The following is a 24,586-nucleotide window of genomic DNA, read 5'->3' as shown; positions in this document are numbered from 1 at the left end:
TAGAGAAAATGCATCAGAGCAGAGTTGAGGTCCTGATGCTGAACTGAGTCCAAAACAGAATCATGCAACACAATAAGACAGCTACTCAGACTGCCTCAAAAGTGTTACGTCATTCAAATAATAAGATGAGTTTAGAAAATGCATGTCTATCGGGTATGGACATTGCAGCTCCTCTCTGACAAAAGAAAGAATATTTGGAGGAAAAAGACGTTGCATAGTGTGTATGAGAGACGAGGACATGGCAACCTCATTCAGAGCAGAGGAGCGGGACAAGGGTGAGATTGATTTGACTGTGTTTGTTCCTCCTCAGCAGAGAGCAGAGCCGTCGTCAGCAAACTGTTCAGAGACTGAACACATTAACCTCCTCATGACTCGACAGTAGCACACAGATAGAAAACATTGTGTGTGGAGAGAAAGGGGTCACTTTAGGGCACTTCATGTAGAAAGAACTTTAGTCATATGCTAACTAAACAGTCAAGAGTCATCTATGACCAAATACCAGATTAAAACAGTAATTATTGTGCATTAAAAAAGGTCTCTCCTGCTTCTCTGTTCATTGTGCTAGTGGATGCCAGATCAACTACTGGCCTCGAGACAGTTATTGACTGCTTTAATCTAAACGGCAACAAAATGACATCTCAAGGGTCTAAACGCCAACATGGGGAGCGCATTCAATCAAATAGTCCATTTCTAGAGCTTCTTCTTTTCTCTCTTTCCATTAGCCACAACAGACACATGTGCACGCACACACACTAGCTGATCCTGCACATACATCATATATTTGTGAGCCATGTGATTGCTGAAAGAGGAATCTGTGGAAATGTTTCTAACAGCATATTACCATACCAAGTACTTTTTGTGCCGTATGTAGGCCTATATTGTGCACAGTATGCAAATTTGATTGCATGTGCAAGATCCACCAGGATTAACTACATTTGGCAAAATGTGCAATATTGTTTCCCACAATGCAAAATTAAATGGAAGCAATTAACTGATTTGTATCGTTCATATAAATATATATCACAATTATCAAATATAAAGTCATGGTCAGAATTATTGGCACCCTATAGGTAAATACGATCAAAGAAGCCAGTAAAAATTAATCTGCATTTTGTTTATCCTTTTGATCATTCGTCATCATTTTTTTTTTTTTTTTAATAAAAATTAAACGTTTAAATTGAATAAAATAATAAAGGGGGTGGCACATAATGAAATAAATGCTGTTCTCCGAAAACATGTTGGTCACAATTATTGGCACCCGTAGAATTTTTTTATGAGTACAATATCTCTGAAGTATATTCCCATTAATATTTTAAAAAATTTAACACACCACAGTGACAAAGCATGAAATTGACCCACCATGACTACAGGAGTATAAATACCTGGAAACAAAAATACTAAATATAATAATCACTAATCACAATGAGTAAAACTAAATAATATAGTTCTGATATGCAGGAAAAGATTGTTGAAAATGGCTGTAAAGCATTAAAAATACCCATTTCCACCATCAGGGAAATAATTAAGAATTCCACTCAACTAAAGATGTTACGAATCTGCCTGGATGTGTGTCTTTATCGTCCTAATGCACGGCAAGGAGGACAGTTCACAGGAAAGAATCACAGATGGAGAATTAGATTCTTGGGGTCAGAATGCCTAAAAAAACAGCACCTACATGACAAAAACAACAACAAACTCCAGCATATTCAGTTGTCAGACACGATTGGAATTGTCAAAATTCTGATTCCATTGGTCAGATCAAACCTAAAAAAATAGCTTTTTGGCAGCAAACTCACTAGATGTGTTTGGTGCAAACAGGGTTAAATATACAGCTGGCGCTTTAATGTTGTTGGCCTATTTTTTCAGGTCCTGGGCATCTTGTTCAGATACATGGTATCATAGATTCTTTCAAAATACCAAAAGATTAAAAAAATAAAACCGTTTGGCCTCTGCTAGAAATCTTATAGTGGGCCATGGTTGGATCTTTCATCAGAACAACGAATCCAAAACATACATAAAAATGTGTCACTGAGCACAAAATGAAGCTTCTGCCATGACCGTCCCAGTTCCCTGACATGAACCCTGTAGAAAATGAGTAGAGTGAACTGAAGAGAAGAAGCACCAACATGGATCTGGGAATCTGAAGGATCTGGAGAGATTCTGTATGAAGGAATGGTTTCTGATATCATGTCAGGTGTTCTCCAAACTCATCAGGCATTATAGGAGAAGACTGTTATCTTAGAAAAAAGTTAATAAAATGGTGCCAATAATTGTGGGCACTGTGTTTTAAAAACATTTAAATTCATAAAGAGATTTTCCCCACATTTGCAAATCTTTTACTTCAATGAAAGGTTAGACTTTTTTTCATGCTCCTTTGTTCACATTTACTAAGGGTGCCAATAATTATGACCATGACTATATATAGTGTGTGTATACAAAGTTAATGTTGTGCATAATTAAACATTATGTTAATAATGTTATTGTTGCATATTGTTTCAATAATTTTAAACAGTATACATTATATATACGGCACAATCACATACCAGAATTGTCATCTCTTTCCCTTCCCCTGAGAGGTTTAATCCTGAGTACACACATACAGTACAGCCAGAAAAAAACAACACATTTCAGAAACAGCTTTACATTAAGAGCCGTTTTCACCCCGTCACCCTTCAGCTTTAGAAGAGCTGCTGATGAAGGTCTGAGGGTAATGTGCAGCTGGCACAGGCTAAATCTGCTGTGTGCTGGAGATTACAGCTCATTTCCACAGCACCTTCTCTATATGGAAACCATTCGGAAGAAGGACAAGGTGGCTTGCTATTCCATAACATTTACGGCTGCAGGACACCAGTCATTACAGAGGTCTGTTCCTAGATATGCCACAGTTTTCAAGCAGAGCACAAAAATCTGTTCAAAAAGAATGAGATTACAAAAAAATGATCTGATAAAAACCCATCTGGCACCTCCTGTCTGTATTTACAATCTAAAATCAGCTTAACATCAGATTAAAATTAACTCCCACATGAAATGGTACTTTAGCAGCATATTATCTTTGAGTACAATCAACATTTTGACCATTACAAATTCAGCTGTATGTATGCATGAGATAAGAACTTTAAACTGCACAAAAGTGTGATGTACAGTGAAACTATCAAGAAGCACAACCTACCAGCCTGCAATAATTTGGTAATACATCTGAGAAAGAAATTACTTCTGAATTAAAGTCTATAAGCTGGTTACATGCCTCCAAATTTACTGTGCTGATGCCACTGGAAGCAATAGTTCGCATTCACATAGGATTTAAAACGGTTTTTAAGTTTTCTATTACAGAACTCAAAAGATTAAAAAGGATTTTCAAAACCCATGTAAGACGGTGGTGGGATAAACTGACAGATTTCACTATAAGGTTACAAACAGAAGATCTCCTAGCGAAGCTGAACTTCTTGCAATGCCAAACAATGTCCCTTTTTTGCCATTTTTGTTTTTATTGCAAGTCGAGGCTTCATAGGAAGTAATGTGGGACAGACTATATTTCTATATAATATAAAGACTATAATATACTTTTATAAAATGCTATGTCACTCATGTATAAAACTCTTTAGTACGCATACCAAATAATTACCAAACCTTAAAGGGGCTCTAATGTTATTTCATGCATTCTGATTAATTTACGCCGTTAAAGAGTTGGATTCTCATGCTACATGGCAAAATGAAGAAGAAGAAAAAAAAAACAGAGTTGGACATATCACAGTATTTCTGTGCTAAATACACTCCTTCAGGTTTCAAACAAGTTTTGGAGAGTTTTTTTTACGAGTATGGCCCTGTATGACTTCATAAAGGACATAATTCCTCGTATGGGCACTTCTCCCGAGTGAGCGCGTGCACACATCAAGATAACCTTGTAATAACTCAGATTTAAAGAAACAGTGGATGTATTTTTTTTTCCAGAGCAGTAATGTGTTTATTGTTCCCGGTCATGAGTCAAAACCACAGGCGGTGAGTGAATGGGTGTGTGTGTGTGTGTGTGTGTGTGTCTTTAGCTCCGCCCACTACACGCCTCCACGAGCTCGGCTGTTTTCGGAAAGAATCGGTACAGCGTATCTGTCTTTTATGAATATGATAAAACTAAAGACTCTTTGAAGATATAAAGGAAGCAATACTACTATATAGGCACTTAAGTAGGGATGTAACGATTCAGTCTGAGTCGGTTGAAAATCAATACTAATGTGTGCCGATTCAAAACGGTTGAGATGTTAAACGAATCGCGATTCACGTTTTAAACAGCAGGGGCGCTGAAACCATATACTGTGAACTCACTTTACAGACACGATAGCAACGAGCTAGTTGTAGCTAGCGTTACGAACTGTGCGTGCACACTAGCGTGAAGAAGAGTGAAATAAACAAATGATTTCAGTTTATTTCATATGGAAGTTGGATGCGAGCGGAGTCAGTGCACCGTGTGCACGCGCCGTCAAACAGAAGCATGGCGACGGCAAACTCGTAGTCTGCGTTGACTCATTCAGAAATCAGAAGTGTGGCGGCATTTTGACTATCTGACAACTAATAATCACCACAATGAGAGGCTCCAGTCACCTCTGTCTGCATGTAAAAAGATAATAATAGGCCAAACCACAATGACTGGCGGATTTGCAGCCCCACTTTTTTTGAGGATTTGCTTTAAAATTTCAATTGAGTTATTATTTAACATCAAATATATATTTAAATTGTACACAGAAAATACGCAGAATTTTGTCTTGAGAAATAAAAGGACGCTTATGTGTCTTAAATCTAATTTTGTTTAAAAAAATCGTGACAAAATTGTATCGTGAAATAATAATCGTGAATCGTATCGCATCGTGAGTCGAGTGAATCATTACATCCCTATACGCAACATTAACATGAGAATGGCAGAAAGTATGTGTGTTATACCCTTTAACTACGCAAATCATGCGTTTCAGCTTGTTTTTGCATTTATTTATTTTTAAACAATGTATGAATGCAATCTCTTTTGCTTTTTGTCTGTTTGAGTAATAAAAGCACAGCCAGCTCAGGTGGATGTGCTGCAGATGAAACATGATAATGCAGAGATAGATTATGTAGCACTGCAATGAGCAGAAGGCAGCGTTCAACCTTCTTCAGCCACTCCTGAGTCTATTAAACATACACAATTATGTAAATCACCTCCACAACAATCTATAGAGGGCTATATATGTATAATATGAGGGGTATAATATGCCTCCCTGCAGGAAATATGAACTCACCAGTCAAAGTTTGTAAAATGCACCACAGTACAGCAGAGGTTTTTGACCATTAAATGTGTGGTTTAATGAGCAAATCATAAAAACAAAGATTTAGACAGAAATAAACATTAACATTATAAATAAAATGTATTATAAAGTAAAAAGAATGACAAGGCAAAATAAAGCCATATAGTGCAATTTAAAATATAAATATGCATAATAAAAGTATAATACTATTAGCCAAAATGAAGTATGTGCATTTTTTGGAGTATTCAAACATCTGAATCAAAATTAATAAGTAAACAAAGTTGCATAAAAATAAATTGCGTTAAATTGATGTGAATGATACTGTTGTACAGAATAGAAAAAAAATCCCATACAAGAACATTCGAAAGTGGGATTTTGTAAAGTTTCTTGCTGAATTTAAATTATAGCAGTGAGGTTATACTAGCTGTGCCGTAGCCATGTGGTCTGTGCCTGCACTTCTGTTTCTCAGATGTTAAAGGAGAAAACAGCCAATGACTGGGATGGCTGGGTTCTTTAGGAATCATCTTGCCTTTAAGTCATCCATCTGAATATATGTCATGGATGCTAGGGGCTCACGGCCAGTGATGGACTGCACTGTCTACACCACCCACTGGAGTTCCTTGTGTTAAGAAATAGAAAAGTTTTCGTACTAGAATACTTTCAATCATGGATGCATCTGAAGAGTTTGTCAGAATCAATGGCGACATGCCAAACAAAGAGACAAAGAGTTCTATGTTATTTGAGTTGTTATGGGGTGATTTACATAAGTTTGTATGTTTGATAGAGCAGCTATTTAACTCTGCCTTCTGCTTATTGGAGTGCTGCATAATCTGCAAAAGTGCCTGCTAAATGCATAAATGTTAATGCACTGAGAAAAACTGGTGCTGGCCTCTTGCTGTTCTGCTAGCAAGACTCAACACCTCAAGTGGCATCAGATTCATTCATTATAATAAGAGAGCGCTACACTAGACAGTCTTTGCCATATCATGACTGACAGTAAGTACAAATGTTTTCAAGACAAGTCTTTTAATTAGGCCACTGACCAGTGGTTGTTGTGTATAACAACGGGTGCTTTAAGTTTACTCAGATTTTAGATACAGGCACTACAAAAGGGACAATATGTGTGTGTGTGTGTGTGTGTGTGTGTGTGTGTGTGTGTGTGTGTGTGTGTGTGTGTGTGTGTGTGTGTGTGTGTGTGTGTGTGTGTGTGTGTGTGTGTGTGTGTACTTGTTTATATTACAAATGTCCCCACAATGTAATATAAACCTGACGGACCAGTCAGTGGTCCCCACAATGTAAATGGATTTATATATGATGTTTTTATTGAAAATTTAAAAATGCAGAATGTTTCTTGTGATGTGTAGGTTTAGGGCATTAGCGGGATAGAATGTACAGTTTGTACAGTGTAAAATCCATTACGCCTAAAGTCCCCATAATTCACAAAAACCTAACGTGTGTGTGTGTGTGTGTGTGTGTGTGTGTGTGTGTGTGTGTGTGTGTGTGTGTGTGTGTGTGTGTGTGTGTGTGTGTGTGTGTGTGTGCTTGTTTTTGTGACATATCAGGACAAAAATGTGTATAATAACATGTGTATGACACAGGTATTACAGAAAATGGTGACATATCAGGACATTACCCCATGTCCCCACTTTTCAAAATGCTTATAAATCATACAGGAGGAGTTTTTTTGAAAAAGTAAAAATGCAGAATGTTTCCTGTGATGGGTAGGTTTAGGGGCAGGGGCAGTGTAAGGGGATAGACAATACGGTTTGTACAGTATAAAACACATTACGCCTATGGAATGTCCCCACAATTCACAAAAACAAACATGTGTGTGTGTGTGTGTTAATCTCTGTTTAGTTAAACATACAGTTTTAAAACAGTCTCATCAGTCATCATACTGTATGCCACCATAATTAATAATTTTCACCCTAATAACTTAAAATAGTTATTAGGCTCAATTGAAAGACTCAACCTCCCTCAAGAGACATCAGATCCATTAATGATAATGAGAGAGAGTACACTCCGAGAAAGTCTATATCATGATTGACAAATCAGCAAACCGTTAATTACTGTAATTTCTACTTTTAGTCATCAAATATTATTTACAGATCAGGTCCTGTTCAATCAAAGGGCCAGGCCTCAACTAATATGCTTAGTAGTACTGTACTTTAAAAAAAAAGATGCATATATAAAAGCTGTCACACCGAGCTCTGTTAGGAGGTACAGTAGATCCTCAATGTACATCTGAGAGCAGGAGCACATATGGAGCTAGACTGTAAAAAATTATATGTTAAATAAGTTATGACAACATGTGTTTTTACATTGTTTTAACTCATCAAAATAAGTTAAGAAATGTTCAACTTTTTTTATAAGATATACAAAATGCAACTTATTTTTTAAATTCAGTTTAACATCATCTAAGTTGAAATAATTTAAACATCCAAGTCGATTGTACTTAACAATTTCAGGCTATTACTATTTTATTTTTTATTTTTTATTTTATTTTTTACAGTGTAGAGAGATTTCTGCAAAAGACAAAGTGAAGCAACGGTTATACTGTTTGTCACTCAAAGGTGAGAAGGTGGTAAAAATCCTTTTAAAAGTGTCGCTGCTTCTTTCTGTAAAAGCTCTCAGGTCCGTGATATGCCAATTAGAATGAGCGACAGTAAAGCTGATTTATTGATCACAAAGCTTGGTATCGACTCCCATGGAATAATCAATGTAATAATTTACATAGGAACTGCTGTGGATCACCATTACTCACTGCTGGAAACTGTTTCACAATGAGAACAAACAGTTGTATTATGACAAGACAATTTACTCAATCACAGTCATTCTCTCTTTATATATTACTACTATTGACTGAAAGATGTCTGAGCTGAGTATTAAAGGGGGGGTGAAATGCTGTTTCATGCATACTGATCTTTTTACACTGTTAAAGACTTGGAATCCCATACTAAACATAGACAAAGTTTCAAAAGTTAAGGTGGACGTTTGATGGGAGTATTTCTTTGTCAAAAATACTACTTCCGGTTAGTCATAAGCTTCGGCAAGTTTTTTGAGATCATGCGTCCCTTTGACGTTAATGGGGGCGGAATTTCCTTGTATGGGCCTTACGGACAATTCTACCGGAAGCGCGTGAGAGAGAGAGAGGGAGAGAGCGAAAGTAACAGGCTACGCCCATCAAAGCGCTGGCTCGTAGGCTGCTGCGCACATAACAATGTCACCAAAAAAGTGCGTTTTTGGTTGCCAGACCAAGACAGTCCTGCACAGATTCCCCAAAAACCCAGCGTTAAGGCAACAGTGGATGTAATTTGCTTTTCCGGATCAGCAACTGAGTTGCGCGAATGTTTATGTCTGTTCGCTGCATTTCGGTGCCGACTGTTTCATAAACAAGGCCCAGCTCGACGCCGGATTTTCAGATCGCCTAATGCTGAAGGATGGAGCAGTCCCAACGTTAGTACCGCGGGCGGTGAGTTAGACTGCTTCAAATGTCTGTGTTTTTGCCTATGCTCATCAAGTAGCCCAAAATGATCACGTATAGTTAATTGATCAATGGAGCATGCGATGTGTAGTGCGTGTACATTTGTTTAGCTGGCCACTATGTGTAACTTTATGTTTGTGTATTGTAAAAGCACTCCAAACAACAATACACAAGAGTGGGGAAATATGTTGAACTAAATAAGCACGCTTCTTCATTCAAATGCGCTACTATTCCGTGTCTTTCTATGTAAACATACAAACAAAATAACACTTAACCTGCCGTGCAAAACCAGTCCGCTTACTGTCTACACAAACCACGCGTAAACACACAAACACACGTGCACAACTGCACTTCCCACATGTACACCTTCAAAGACAAAAATACAACGATATAATTCAAGTATAAATATGTAAATAACACAAGCCGCTAAACATATTATATAGTTAGTGTATAACTTGTACCACATAGAGACGTCCTGCTCTAGTCGTTTTTGCTGCTGCTCCTGTTCAACTTCAGCCTCTGGGTCTGATTCCGGATCATAGATGTATGGCTGTATCTGATTAAAAGCCATATTTTTATTTTGAATAAAGTTTTTTTCCCGCTGTTAGGGATGACACAGCTTTACGACGCACTCGACTCAACACAATAGCAGCAGCGAGCACACGTCATTATTTAGCTCCGCTCACACGACACGCCCCCACCCGCTCGGCTTTTTTCGGAAAGACTCGGAACAGCGCATCTTTCTTATATAATTATAAAAAAAATAAAGACTTTTCGGAGATATGCAGGATGCAATGCTACTCTATAGGTACTCAAGATTGACATGACACTGACTGAAACTGAGTGTTTCACCCCCCCTTTAAAGTTTTAATGGTCACAAATATCCTGACAATTAACGGTTTAACGGCACAACAATGACAAAGACATAACATTATGTTTCTGATGGAACTGTACAAGCTGTATGGCCCAGATTCACAAAACATTATTTAGAATATTTTGTTTTCCCTAAAACATTAACAAATAAGTACATATTTTTTTCTTAACATTATTCGAGAGACAACACTGCATTCCAATTCATAAAAAGAATGCTCTTAAAAATCATTGTAAATAAACTTAGAATTACTTCAAACTTGTCTTAAATCCCCAAAGATAAGGTGTTTCTGTTTAAGTATTTATTATTAGTCTTTTAATGAGGCTACTGGCTAGAGGCTGTTTTGTATAACAAAGGTCGATATAAAGTTTACTTGGAGCCAATAGTAAGTGCAAAAGATTTGATAATTTTAGATTCAAGCTAAAAAAAAAATGAACAATAGTGTGCATCTAAAAAAGGTTATGTTACTTAATGCATTTATTAATTTCAACATAATGTAAAACTGTCTCAACATATACTGTATGCCACCATAATTATCCATATCTTACAACAGACAGAGAAATGAGTATGTATTTATAGCTCAAAATAAAAGCTGATAAGTGGTGTTTTCTAAAAACAAACAAAGGTTATTGACTAAATAAACTGGCTGCTATAACTGCATTATTGATTTTTTTGCGTGGAGGGCATACAGGAGAAAAGGGATTCATGTTCAGTTCAAAATTAGAGTAAAGGCTGTCAGTGAGGAGCAGACCAAACATTCACAGAACTGTGCAGTCAGAGATTATGATCTGCATGCTCGTTTTGTACACATCAGTACATTAGTCACAGATGGACAGGGAGCTTGTGGGTCATCCTATTAAAACAGGGCATCGCCGCCAGTCTCAGTCTCATGTTAGGCCACTGTATGTGTGGAGGAAATAGATATCCTTTATTTCAATGTCACTCTCACCCACAAGACTTACAATGAAAAACACAGTAACTCTTTCAGTTGTCGCATAAATGATGCTATAACTGAAAGACTCCTCCATAAATAACCAAACACAGAGAGAGAATAAAAGAAAGAATCTCTTTAAAAGCCAAAGTGCGCAATTTTTCATTCTTATAAGTCATTTGCAGGTATTACTCTGTGCCCATAACCAGATTCACTTATTTGAAATCACTTTCAATTCAACTGAAGTTTATTTGTATAGCCCATTTTCACAATCAGTTTCAAAGCAGCTTTACAGAAAATGCTTGTCTTGGTGTTACAATTTAGGAAGTATTCTGTTATCAGCCAGAGATAAGTGCATCAAAGTAATGTAGTCCATGTGGCAGTAGTATACATATATCATATAGTACATGTTATTTAGATTCAATTCCTATATTCAGTTAAAGGCACACTATGTAAGTTTCATAGCTAAAGGTTGCGTATTCAAAACAATAACAAAGGCGTAGCTTAATGATCCTAATTAATGAGCATGGAAGTGTGGGAGTTGTCGTTTTCACCTCCACAGCTGATGGAAAGCAGTCCGACAGGACTCATGTTCAGGGATGAGCTAATGCATTTAAGTTTTATTAACGTTACAGTGGTATAAAGCAGGACGGGGCCAAACCCTGGTACATTTTAAGTTGCTGTTTTTATTACGCTTATATGCTGCAGTCAGCTGCTCCCACTCCCTGCAGTTTTTATGTTTAATTTGTGATTAAAGTTAAACATCTGGATATTTCCCTGAATTTGAACTTTGTTACGTATGATCAATTAAATTCACTGCAAAATAGCCGCAAATGCTGAATTACTCACGCAGGTCACTAATTAGGTGACTAATTAAAATCGTGGGGAAACACAGTGCTGCTTTCTTTGTTTAAACCAATAATATTAAAAATTAGGGGTGAAAAAAATCTCAACTTTTAGTGTCAGTACTACATTAAACTACTCTCTCTCTCTCTCTCTCTCTCTCTCTCTCTCTCTCTCTCTCTGTATATATATATATATATATATATATATATTGTGACAAGTCTCCCGAGCTCTCATCAGCGTCGCCCTGGCAATTGATGGAAAACACCTGCACACGATCAGCACGGGCCGGATCGTCACAGCTGCAGGCCATCAGGCCCGGGCTTAAAAGCCTTGACTCTGGGACACCAGGTGGAGCACGATCTCCATGCAGCACTACGCTAACCTGTCTCTCTCTCTCTCACCCAGACTGCAGCCTGTGACGCTCCGGCCACCTCGCCGCACCCACGTCACCGCTAGCACCAGGGCACCCGGAAGAAGGACATCCACAGCGCACCTGCACCTAAACACATCACGTTTGTCACAGTTCATACAAATAAATCCACCCTCTGGGGGCTTTGCACCAATTCCATTGTTGCGTGATCCTTCACCCTGCCACACTGGTGGAGAATGCGGGCAAGAGCGTGAAGGATCACCAACCACCCCCTCAACCCTGACATTGTTTTTTTTCTCACCCACGCAGTCAACCGGATCGGAGAAAAAGGCGGCGCTCCTCCCCCATCATGGAAGACCTGCTAAAATGCCTTACCGAAGTGAGTCTGCGACAGCAGCAAATCACCGAACATCTAGCGGCACGCCAGCAAAAAGTTGAAGAGGAAGTCGCCGCTCTCCGCCTTTCCCCTGCCCAGCACGTTCCGCTGCCTGATCCGCGCGTCCGCGCCACCCAGATACTGCCGAAGTTAACCGGCCATGACGACATCGAGCTGTTCCTGCAGCTATTTGAGACCACGGCGGTTCGGGAGAACTGGGACCGGAGCGAATGGGCGCGGCTGCTGGGACCCCTGCTGACCGGTGAGGCACAACAAGCCTACTTTTCATTGCCCACTGAAAGGGCTGACAATTATGATGCATTAAAGAAAGAAATCCTCGGACGCCTCGGGCTGTCGTCCATTTCAGCAGCTCACTTATTTCACGACTGGGAGTACAAGCCTCGTCGCCCAGCCCGCGCCCAGGCCGCTGAACTCTCCAGACTGTCCCGACACTGGCTGCTCGAAGGAACATCCACCGCGGGTCAGGTAGCGGAGCGGGTCACGATCGACCGTCTGCTCCGGGCTCTCCCGCCGCCCACGAGGAGGGCGGTGGGAATGACGAATCCAACCTCCATCAGCGAGCTCGTCGAAGCCATCGAGTTGGCGGAGGCGGCGATGCACCGCGACCCTGGGGAGCGAGCGCCGTCTTTCCCCCGGAGGGTGGTCCAGGAGCGACGCGCGCCGGAAGGTACCCAGCGCGCAGTACACAGGCCTGCGGCTCCCGGCCCCATCGACGAGCCGATGCCCACGGAGGAACCGGCCCCCCCGGTACGTGCATGGTTGGCTGGCTGTGTCGTCCATCAGGAGCCGCCCCGCGGAGCCCCGCGATCGGAGGTGAAACTCAATGGGCGGCCAGTTCTGGCCCTTCTCGACTCGGGGAGCTCGGTCAGTCTCGTCCAGGCCGCCATCCTACCGCCCCAGAAGAACTCCAAAACCCAACTTCCGATCACCTGTGTACACGGCGACACTCGTCATGTCCCGGCCCGCCGAGTGACGATCTCCGCTAGCCCGGGCACCTGGCCGTTGGAAGTGGGAATTGTGAAGGACCTTCCCGTGGCCGTACTCCTGGGACGGGACTGGCCGGGCTTTGAAGAACTGCTTCAGACCTCCGTCCAGCCAGCCAGCCAGGCCGGGAGCCGCCCCCGAGAGCGGCGCGGTCGGAGAAGGAGGACGACCCAGGCCGCTCTGTTGGCATCGGACAGCGGGAGAGATGGTGAGTCCCCCTCCCAAACTCCTAATGTCTTCTTTGATGTCTTCCAACAGGTCCAGGGAGGGGGCTCCTTCGCGAAGGCCCAGCTGGAGGATGACCGCCTCAGGAACTGCTGGACTCAGGTCCGGGCAGTCGATGGCCAGGACCATCATCCAGCGCCCCATCCTCTCCCGCATTTCATCGTTCGGAACGGCCTGTTGTACTGTGTCGCCCAGCGGAGGGGGGAGGTCAAAGAGCTCCTCGTGGGGCCGAAGACCAAGACAGAAATGATCATGGAACTCGCCCACGGCCATCCAATGGCCGGTCACCTGGGAGTCGCCAACACCATCCAGCGGATCCGGGACCGGTTCCACTGGCCAGGCTTGGATGGGGAAGTGAAGCGTTTCTGTCAGGCCTGTCCCACCTGCCAACGGACCGCACCACGAGCGCCTCCCCCCAGCCCACTCATTCCGCTTCCCATCATCGGGGTACCTTTCGAGCGAATCGGAATGGACCTGGTGGGGCCGTTGCCTAAGTCTGCCCGGGGACACGAGCACATCCTGGTGATCGTCGACTACGCCACCCGGTATCCAGAGGCAGTTCCCCTGAGGAAGGCCACGGCCAAAAACATCGCCCAAGAGCTGTTCCTCCTCTGCACCCGAGTCGGCATCCCAGCGGAGATACTGACGGACCAAGGGACCCCCTTCATGTCCCGGCTGATGGCGGACCTCTGCCGGCTGCTGCAGGTAAAGCAACTCCGCACCACGGTATACCACCCACAGACAGACGGCCTCGTAGAGCGGTTTAATCAGACCTTGAAGCAGATGCTCCGGCGTGTGGCAGCGGAAGATAAGAGAGACTGGGACCTGATGCTCCCATACGTCCTGTTTGGCATCAGGGAAGTGCCTCAAGCGTCCACGGGATTCACCCCATTCGAGTTGCTCTTTGGCCGTCAGCCGAGGGGTCTTCTGGACGTGGCCCGTGAGGCCTGGGAACAGCAGCAGCCGGCACCTCTCCGCTCCGCCATTGAACACGTGAGAGAGATGCGTGAGCGGATCGAGAAGGTCATGCCATTAGTCCGGGAACACCTCACCAAGGCGCAGCAGTCCCAACAACAAAGGTACGACCGGGCGGCCCAGCCACGAGAGTTTCAACCAGGGGATCGAGTCCTGGTGCTGGTCCCCACCTCCACGTGCAAGTTCCTCGCGACCTGGCAAGGTCCGTTCACCGTCGTGGAACGAGTGGGACCCGTCAACTATCGGCTGCGCCGGCCGGGTCGCCGGCGAGAAGAGCAGCTATATCACGTTAACCTGCTGAAGAGGTGGGTGGGGACCCGAGAACAGCTCGCCGCGTTGGCTTCCGTCGATCCCCTGGTTGTGGACGTCGGGGACCACCTGGCGGCCGCCCAGAAGACTGAGCTGAACCATCTGGTCCGTCAGTTCTCTGATGTGTTCTCCACCCGTCCCGGGCAGACCAACGTCATCCAGCACGACATCCGAACGCCACCAGGGGTCATCGTGAGGCAGCGGCCCTATCGGGTCCCAGAGGCTCGGAGACAGGCCATCGAGGATGAAATTTGTGAGATGCTCAAGTTAGGGGTAATCGAACCATCCCGCAGCGCCTGGTCCAGCCCAATCGTCATGGTACCGAAGCCGGATGGCACCCTCCGGTTCTGTAACGACTTCCGCCGGCTCAACGAGGTCTCGGAGTTCGATGGCTACCCGATGCCCCGTGTCGACGAGCTACTGGAACGTCTGGGGAGGGCCCGGTACATCACGACACTCGACCTCACCAAAGGATACTGGCAAGTCCCCCTCACGAACTCCGCTAAGGAGAAAACGGCGTTCTCTACTCCAAGTGGGCACTGGCAATACCGGACCCTCCCCTTCGGCCTCCACGGGGCACCGGCGACGTTCCAGAGGATGATGGACATCCTCCTGCGTCCTCACCAAGCCTACGCCGCCGCCTACCTCGACGACGTGGTCATCCACTCCGAGACCTGGCAGGACCACCTGGAGCGGCTCCGGAGGGTGCTCCTGGAACTCCGGCGGGCTGGGCTGACCGCCAACCCCCGGAAATGTCATCTGGCCCTCGCCGAGGCTCAGTACCTGGGGTTCCGGGTGGGTAGAGGGCTGATCCAGCCACAACAAAGAAAGGTCGACGCCATCCTGACAGCGCCCCGCCCGGAGACCAAGACCCAGGTACGAGCCTTTTTGGGGTTGGCGGGCTACTATCGCTGTTTTATCCCTAACTTCTCCTCCTTAGCATCTCCCCTGACAGACCTGACCAGGAAGGGGCAGCCGGAGAAGGTGAAGTGGGATGACGCGCTGGATAAGACCTTCCGGGCCATCAAGACCTCGCTGACCACGGAACCGGTCTTGAGGGCGCCCGACTTCAACTGCCCCTTCCTGCTGCAGACGGACGCCTCCGACACGGGCCTCGGAGCGGTCCTCTCCCAAGTCCAGGAGGGTGAGGAGCACCCCGTCACCTACATCAGCCGTAAGCTGACCCCAGCTGAAACCAGGTATGCAGCGGTGGAGAAGGAAGCCCTGGCCATTAAGTGGGCGGTCCTGGAGCTCCGCTACTACCTGCTGGGACGCCGCTTCACTCTGATGACAGATCACGCCCCGCTTCAGTGGATGGCCCGCGCTAAGGACACCAACGCCAGAGTGACGCGGTGGTTCCTAGCGCTCCAGGACTTCCACTTCACAGTGGAACATCGGGCCGGGACGGCCAACTCCAACACCGACGGACTCTCCAGGCTGTGGTCAGCTTACGCAGGTCTGTCAGGGCGCACTCCCCGCCCACCCCTATGTTCCCCAATGTATGCCACTAACTGTCATTACAGGACCAGCGCGACGCTTAGGGGGGGGGGGGGGGGGGTGTGACAAGTCTCCCGAGCTCTCATCAGCGTCGCCCTGGCAATTGATGGAAAACACCTGCACACGATCAGCACGGGCCGGATCGTCACAGCTGCAGGCCATCAGGCCCGGGCTTAAAAGCCTTGACTCTGGGACACCAGGTGGAGCACGATCTCCATGCAGCACTACGCTAACCTGTCTCTCTCTCTCTCACCCAGACTGCAGCCTGTGACGCTCCGGCCACCTCGCCGCACCCACGTCACCGCTAGCACCAGGGCACCCGGAAGAAGGACATCCACAGCGCACCTGCACCTAAACACATCACGTTTGTCACAGTTCATACAAATAAATCCACCCTCTGGGGGCTTTGCACCAATTCCATTGTTGCGTGATCCTTCACCCTGCCACAATATATATATATATATATATATATATATATATATATATATATATATATATATATATATATATATATATATATATATATATATATATATATAATAGATATTTATAGATATATATAAAATGTTGAATATAATGTATAATAATGGGGGAATATTTGTGGGTTCTGATAATTTTCAGCTTCAGAATCATGAATATTTTTATTCTGCTGTCACATTGTCCTGGGCATTTGGCTAGCAGCTCCAAGTTTAAGTCTATACATTTCCACCCCTATCTAATATCAAATTTAGGATTTTAGTGAATACATAAACAGGATTTTTTTTATAGACTTTTTACCATATGTCTTGGAGTATCGCAATAATATTGTTCAGTATTGATATATATCAAATTGTGTCATGAGGGTGTCGTAACACCCCTACTAAAAATAAGTAGGTTGTGTAGTTCTGTTTCTGTTTCGTTTTCTCTGTATTCTGTTCCTTTTTTTCCAGTCCTGTTTTTTCTTTGTTAGTTTGTTTCCGTGGTAATTCTTTGACTTTGCACATGTTTCTAATTTATGTTAATCATCACCTGTCTATTTAAGCCCTAAAGGTTTCCTTAGTTCGTTGCCCTGTATTGTTTATGTCACATTGTTTGTGATATCCATTCCGAGTTTGGATTCCGCTTGGATTTATTTATTAAAGGACTGTTTGCTCTGATGATCTCCCATACATGTCTGAGTCCAGCGTGCTAAATGTATGCTCTGTTAGACACGTACAAATAAGCAAAACGATCTATAACAATGCAGTACTATTACATATAAAACACGTTTTACTCACATCGGTGTGTTGCACCTTTCCTGTCGGATCCAAATCCAGCATCGACCGGAGATTTGTTTACTAATATTAGGATCCGAAGGAAACTTATGCAGCGACTGTGTTCTTCCACAACCAGGAATAGCGCAATATCTTAATCTTCCTCGGGATGTTTATTGTTGTTGACCAGCTAGAACGAGCCCTCCATGAGTCGGTGGGCGAGGCTACTGGATTACACCTGCTGTAGAGCCGGTGTTTCTTCGTGCAATGACGTCAGTATGAAGCACAGGACCGTTTGCTCAGCCTGGTGTCTATAAAAGCTTTTCTTTGACTAACAAGGAAGTTTTCAGCTCTGAAACTTACAGGATATTCTTATTTTACCATGACCTTTTATATATCAAAAGCTCAAGGAAAAGTTGATTCCTCAATTCATCACCCCTTTAACAATTTTAGAATAATAGTTTGAAGCTTTACATGTAAATCCAACCAAGATCCCTTGACATTATTATCCCCCCATTTTCTGCATCTTATCAGATTCTGTCTCAAGCACTAAGATCATACAGCTTTCTGCCTAAATCTGTGATCTTAATTTAGATATCTTTTCATTTCCTCAAGCTCAAACTTGATCTCATATCAGCCTAAACCTGCCTGTGAATCTCAGGTTCAGTACTGTTAAAGGTCACAGCTGCTGCATAAAGAGCGCAGGAATTAACCAAAACATCGACTGACTTTCATCGATCACACTGATGCAATTGGAGGGTCATGAAACTTCATGGGTCATAAAACCAGTCACACTAATCTATAATATATCACATACTATGTACATCTTGTGCAGTAATATCTATTTACGCAAAAAAATATTTTAAAACGGATCGCATTCAGACACATTCAAAAACACATACAGTAATGGCAGTGTATGTGTAACAACTTTTTAGCAACTTAAATTTAAAAATTCATATTTGAGTATGATAGCATGTCAATAGCAATATCAAGTCTATTCCAGTTGTGTTAACCACAAACCTTATTCATAAATCAAAAACGACTAATATAAAAACATTTTTTTACCGGGTTGGCCTACAAAATGACATCTTGACTGAACAGCTCTCTTGTACTAAAGAAAAGCTCATTCACAATACTGAAAGCAATATTCAAATCTATGCATAAATATAACTCAGAGAGAGAGAAAGCAAAGCTCCTCATGAAGTCAGGAACACCATGAACATTACAGTGTGCTTGGACATGTCAGTCGAACTCTGGACATGAAAATGAGGCTGGGGAAGGAAGTGCTGAACCCACACTTCCTTTCAAGAAGACCAGGAGAACGAAACACAGAGATTGATTACAGCAGAACACAGTTAGAGTCTGAGCGGTCATATCCTACCTCTGAGGCAGGTGAGTTTCAGGAGATGACAGAACGAAGAGGAACGAGTCGGTGCCCGTACAAGAGCAAGAGGAGCAGGAGCATGCGATAAAGATGAGGAAGTGTCATCTCTTCCTCCGGAGTGAGGGCACTGACCATGGCTGAAGCGGCTCAGGCAGCCCGAGCTGCAGAAGGAGCGCACCGTTCCCGGCCCCCAGCATGCTCCGCTCTTCATTCCACCACACTACAGGCCCGCCGCTCCTCTTTCCCTCCTCTCCGCTCCTCACACACTTGCATACACTTACTCAACCAACCGCTGCACAGGAAGTATGCCGGACTACTATATCAGCTGGTGAGTGCAGGGGGAAGCGGCCACACTGCTGAGTCTTCTCATCCCGCATCACAGACGCGTACGCATGCACACGCGCTCGCTGTCATGCTGCAAAGGAGCAAACACTTCTCTCTAGAGCCAGCACAATTATAGACCTTACCGGCCTTGATTTCACATCCTCGCTATCCCACTTCACCTTCAGAACACGCACACACACACTCCGACAGCACAGCATATTGGCATTCCTCTCCTCGTGCACAGCTTAATGCAGTGTAGAGTAGGACAGAGCAAGGGGGAGGGAGGGAGGGAGGGAGGGATACTGTAGTCTGCAGTACACTGCTGTCTTGACTGGAATAGACCGCTGAACACACCTTCTGTCCTTGCTTTCGCATTCACACACCCCTTGCAACGACGATCCTGAATTTAGTGATGATAATAAGTAGACGATTCTTCAACTACAGGCACATATATGTCCTACGGGTAAATAAAATTTAAATATAAAACTAAACACATGTCCAGTTCTTCATCTTTTTTATATGAAGGTCACATTAAACTAGGCTTTGTTTAAATTTAGTTTTATTTATTTAGCTAAATTATGTTTCGATTGTACTGTTTTATTATTTACTGTCAATCATTAAAAAAAAGAAAAACTTAAAGGTGCGCTATGCAACTTTTCCGTCCACTAGAGGGCGCCTATTCAAAACAAAGGCGTAGGTTGATGATGCCAAGTTTGAGCGCAGCTTCTTGGGACATGTGGTCTTCACCTCACAGCCGGTGGAAAAAAGGACAGGGGCAGAAATAATGTTCATGGATGCGGTTATTAACGTTACTATAGTGTGAAGCAGAGCAGGACCGAGTGTTGTAGAGCTGAGCACGGCCGCTGGAGTGATTGTTGTGCAAACACACACCTCGCGAGCACCGGGACTTTTATTGGGCGGCAGTAGCTCATGTAGGTTGTCTACAAACCGAAAGGTTGGTGGTTCGATCCCCGGTTCCACCTGACCAAGTGTCGAAGTGTCCTTGAGCAAGACACCTAACCCCAGCTGCTCCCGATGAGCTGGATGGTGCCTTACATGGCTGGCATCGTCGGTGTATGAATGGGTGAATGTGAGGCAAAAAAAATGTAAAGCGCTTTGGATGGCCATAGGGTCTGTTAAAAGCGCTACATAAATGCAGTCCATTTACCATTTATCATGACGGGACGGGACAGTCACCGGGCACCGCACTATTCCCGCTTTTCCGGTTCTACATAGAACTCTTTTTAAGTAAAGAACCCTATGGTTCTATATAGAACCCCAATTAACCCTTTTTTCTAAGAGTATATAGTTGAAGAAACATCTAAGTGATGCTATTAGTAATGCATTGCTAATGTTGATTTGATTATTATTGGATATAATAATCAAATTTCTACTCAAATTCCATCCTACTCAACCCGCTTTGAGCGGGATTTGAACCGCAGTCTCCGGAATGGGAGGCGGGCACGCTAACAAAGACCTAACGTTATTCAGTGTGGTTTACATACACAGCTCTTAATAATTTGCCTCCATTACACACACCACTCTAAACCTCGCTCACATCCGGGCCACGGCACCAAATGTATCCAGTCCTACTTAACCCACTCAGAGCGGGATTCAAACCAGCGTCTCCAGCATGAGAGGCTGGCGCACTAACATGCTAAATACCGCAGTCTCTAGTGCGCCTAGGACAGCTGAGTGAGGTTTACATGTACAGCTCTTACTAGGTTTCTTTTACACCAACACTGTTGTGTCATTTAACACATTGTTAGCAAAGTATTAACTTATGCATTAACTTTCTATAAAACACATTTAATGCAATAACGCTGCTTTTTGAACAATATTTATTATGAAAAGTGCTTTACACATCCATTACTTTAATAATGTGTAGAAAAATTTGAATAATTAGAAACCTCAAATTCTCATTGCAAACTCCTGAGAGGATGCCACTCTGTTCAGCTTCAGCAGGGCTTTGTGTCCGCTGCAGTGCGCTGACCATTTAAAGACGGGCAAGGTCACTGATGTAACCACACACACACACACACACACACACACACACACACACACACACACACACACACACACACACACACACACACACACACACACACACACACACACACACACCGGAAGAGTCACCTGTCACTGTGCTACAGACCATTACTTCTCCAGTGTACCACAAGGTCACCTTTAGTAATGTGTATCAAGGCTCAATTCAAATGATCTACACTGACAAATACAACACAACATGGATGCCACACACACACACACACACACACACACACACACACACACACACACACACACACACACACACACACACACACACACACACACACACACACACACACACACACACAATCCTAACTATAATCAATTATAATTTTAAAAAAACTTCAGACATGGAAATGTCAGTGCTTGCTCACAGCCATTTTAAACCCTCAAAAACCAAACGATGTATTTTATTTCATGCTGAAAACAAGGACACTTTTTCACCTTCCCCCTACACAGCCGTTCCAGACCAGCACTTACTACCACTGAGTTCCTGTGCTTAAGACAATCATCGACAGTGACTCAGTCTGGTAATTAACAACATAAATAAATAGTGAACCAGATGAAAAGAATGAAGGGCAAATGGGACACCAGAGACAGGCCTGTCACAATTATTACATGATCTCCTGACTCCAATCGCCACGCGCATCTTCAGATTTCATCATCAGATGTCTCCATCCAAATAAGCAAATCCGCCAAACTCAAAGTGTTGCATTTTAAGCTATGGCCTACATAACATATGAAATGGACCATATTAATGTATTCACATTCTTTGTTCATTATTTGTCAACATTCTTAACCAAATAATCATTAAAATAATCTATGTACAGTTGCATATTTTAAGTATTTATATTTAATAAAAGTATATATGTGCAGTATATGCGCATGAACGAACAAAGTTATAGAAGTCTTTTCAGGCCACAAATCACCAATATTAACTATGTAGTAACACTGTCTGTAACCATGGTATTGTGGCAGAAATATTAGAATGTTTTTACATTATTATTACTTCAGGGTCTGTACAAACGTTTAAAAGGGGAAATGCAAGCACTTTTTAAGGACTTTCAAGTGCTCAAATCTCTAAATAGTATCCAATTTAAATGTTTTTTTCAATGTGATACCCAAAAACATTATTTGTTCATTTTTCAAAGACTAACCCCTTTTTATGCAGGAATACTAACATTTGGTGGCAAACAAACACAAAAAAAACGGAAAACAAACCTTTTTATTTAAAGGAAAACTCTGGGCAATTTTTAAGTTTATCTTGATCATTATATCTTTATGAGTACCTATAGAAAAAAACCTGAACCGGATTGGTCCTTGCAACACGGAGCTGTTACAGTTAATGCCCAGAGCCCACATTCAAAACGGCAGCTTTGGGGGCATAAACATAAAGGGTGTATTTGTGCCTCTTAACAGGCATAAAATGCAATTAAAATGTCTGTCCAACAAGGACAGGTCCCTTGCATGACAATGAGATGCGTTTAGCCACTTAGCCATTTTTTAAATTTACAAACGATGCTCTTCCCAACTGGACTATTTGCCTTTTTTCCGACTACAACCGCAGTTCCCACAGGACTTCAGCGCAAGACTACAGCCAGCCGTCTAAAACACTATTTAGGTGAATTTAAACAATGGCTAAGTGGCTAAACGCATCATGTTGGACAGACATTTTAATTGCATTTTGTGTCTGTTAAGAGGCACAAATACACCCTTTACGTTTATGTCCCCAAAGCTGCCGTTTTAGCTGAGTGGAGGCTCTGGGCATTGACTGTAATAGCTCCTTGTTGCAAGCACCAATCCGGCTCATTTTTGTACTCACAAAGGTATAACGATCAAGATAAACTTAAAAATTCCCAGGAGTTGTCCTTTGAAGGTGCTGTATACAAGTTTTTGACTGTACTAAAACATCAAAATATCATGATATGTTTGCAGATCTTTAGGAAACATGCTGAGTTCACATACTCACTTCTCTGAAAAACAATGCTACAGCCAGTTATTTTACTTTGAAGTGTGCATTCCACAGCAGAATGTCTGTTTTTGTTTTGGTCTGTGTGCGATAACGGATGTTGCCAATTTACCAATAGTATTCTGACACAATAGGTTGCCAGATGGCAGGAAAATCTGCCTATTGCAGCCATGGAATCCAGCAAACAAACTGGGTCAGAGATCGCAGACTCTACCTGACCTAAAAATCCCCGGACTTCATCTAAATATCTCTATGAATAGAAGCATATTAAAATGCGGATATATCAACCAATCAACATATCATATCAAATCATAAAAAAAAATATTTTGGTCAACGTTTGGCAATTCTTTGTACTAAAGTATGAAGGAGGAAAATTCACAAAGTGTCAGGGTTCTCTGACAGTTCTGTCTTTGTTTTATGTCTCTATGTTTGTGTTGTGTGTCAGCACATGACTTTGTCTTTGTTTGTGTTTGCCATGTGCTCCTCTTGTTCCGCCTAGTTTCCAATTACCATGCCCTCTTGTTTAGTCCTTGATAAGTCCTCATTAGTCTGAGTGTTGTCACCTGTTCCCCGTGTTCTCAGCTCCCATTATAATTTGTTCTCGTTACCTCATGTTTTGCCAGTTCATTATAGATTGTGCCGCTGTGTGTTATGTTGTGCTTTCCTGTGCAAAACTACATTAGATTTTGTGCTACCTTGAACTTAGCTGTACTGATAGTCTGCTGTGTTTGAGCAGACTAGTTGTGTTGCCTTCTGTTCCTAAGTATCCTTCCCATTGTTTATTTTTCCTTAGTTTTCTTTTCTAGTTTGCTTTATCTAGAGTTCTCAGTTTACTTTAGTACCGGTATACCTTTTCCCTTATTTTCTATTTATTCATTTTTTTTATTTGACTAGATTCTTTAGTTATTTACCAGTATCTGTTTTCTCTTAATTAGTTTTCCCATTTTAGTTGTAGTATCTCTTGTTTTCTTTATTATACCTGTCTGTGTCTTGTGCCTGCTTTGTCATGTCTATTCTAGTCCTGTCTTGCCGGCTGAGTTTTCCTGGTCGCTCAAAGTATTTGTCAAGCAGCAAGAACTGTGCTGTGCCTGTTTGTGCCCAAAGAGTCTATCCTCGAGCTGTTATTCTGCTTGGTCCTCAATGTTTCCCTCCAGTGTTTAACTTGCCTTCCATCACTGCTCTCCAATCGACCGTCATCCTGTGCTAGACAGAGCCCCCGCTCTCTGAACCTACCTATGCTTCTTCCCTGCCTGTTTGTGTGGGCTGTTATCACCTCCTCTCCCTTAATCTCTTGTCGTGTCTGCCGTTTTGTAAATAAACCCGTTAACACATTTTCTGCATTGGAGTCTTCTCTCAGAGATCCTGACACAAAGTCTCACTGTGACTGAATTACACAGAAAGCAAGTAAAGAGCACTTCTTTTATAATCACTGAAGCTGTAGGTCAGTTCTATATGATACTATAGATGGTATG

The 24,586-nt window shown here is 43.0% G+C and overlaps 1 protein-coding gene across 4 annotated transcripts in view; it reads right to left on the bottom strand.

Moving 5' to 3' along the window:
• osbp2b (oxysterol binding protein 2b) overlaps positions 1-24,586 on the bottom strand; it is a 96,070-nt gene that overhangs the window by 26,303 nt on the left and 45,181 nt on the right. The window contains exon 1 of one of the 4 annotated variants that reach the window (XM_067439056.1): positions 18,770-19,198. The exons of the other annotated variants lie outside the window; for them this stretch is intronic. Within the exon in view, the coding sequence (XP_067295157.1) occupies positions 18,770-18,983 (214 nt within the window). The 5' untranslated portion in view covers positions 18,984-19,198. Of the gene's footprint in view, positions 1-18,769; positions 19,199-24,586 lie in introns of those variants that run through there. 4 annotated transcript variants of the gene reach the window in all.

This window comes from Pseudorasbora parva, chromosome 3, assembly GCF_024679245.1.
Source record: "Pseudorasbora parva isolate DD20220531a chromosome 3, ASM2467924v1, whole genome shotgun sequence".
Classification (NCBI taxonomy): Eukaryota; Metazoa; Chordata; class Actinopteri; order Cypriniformes; family Gobionidae; genus Pseudorasbora; species Pseudorasbora parva.
Note: the sequence above shows the minus strand (reverse complement) of the source record. Positions and strands in the feature narration are given on the sequence as shown.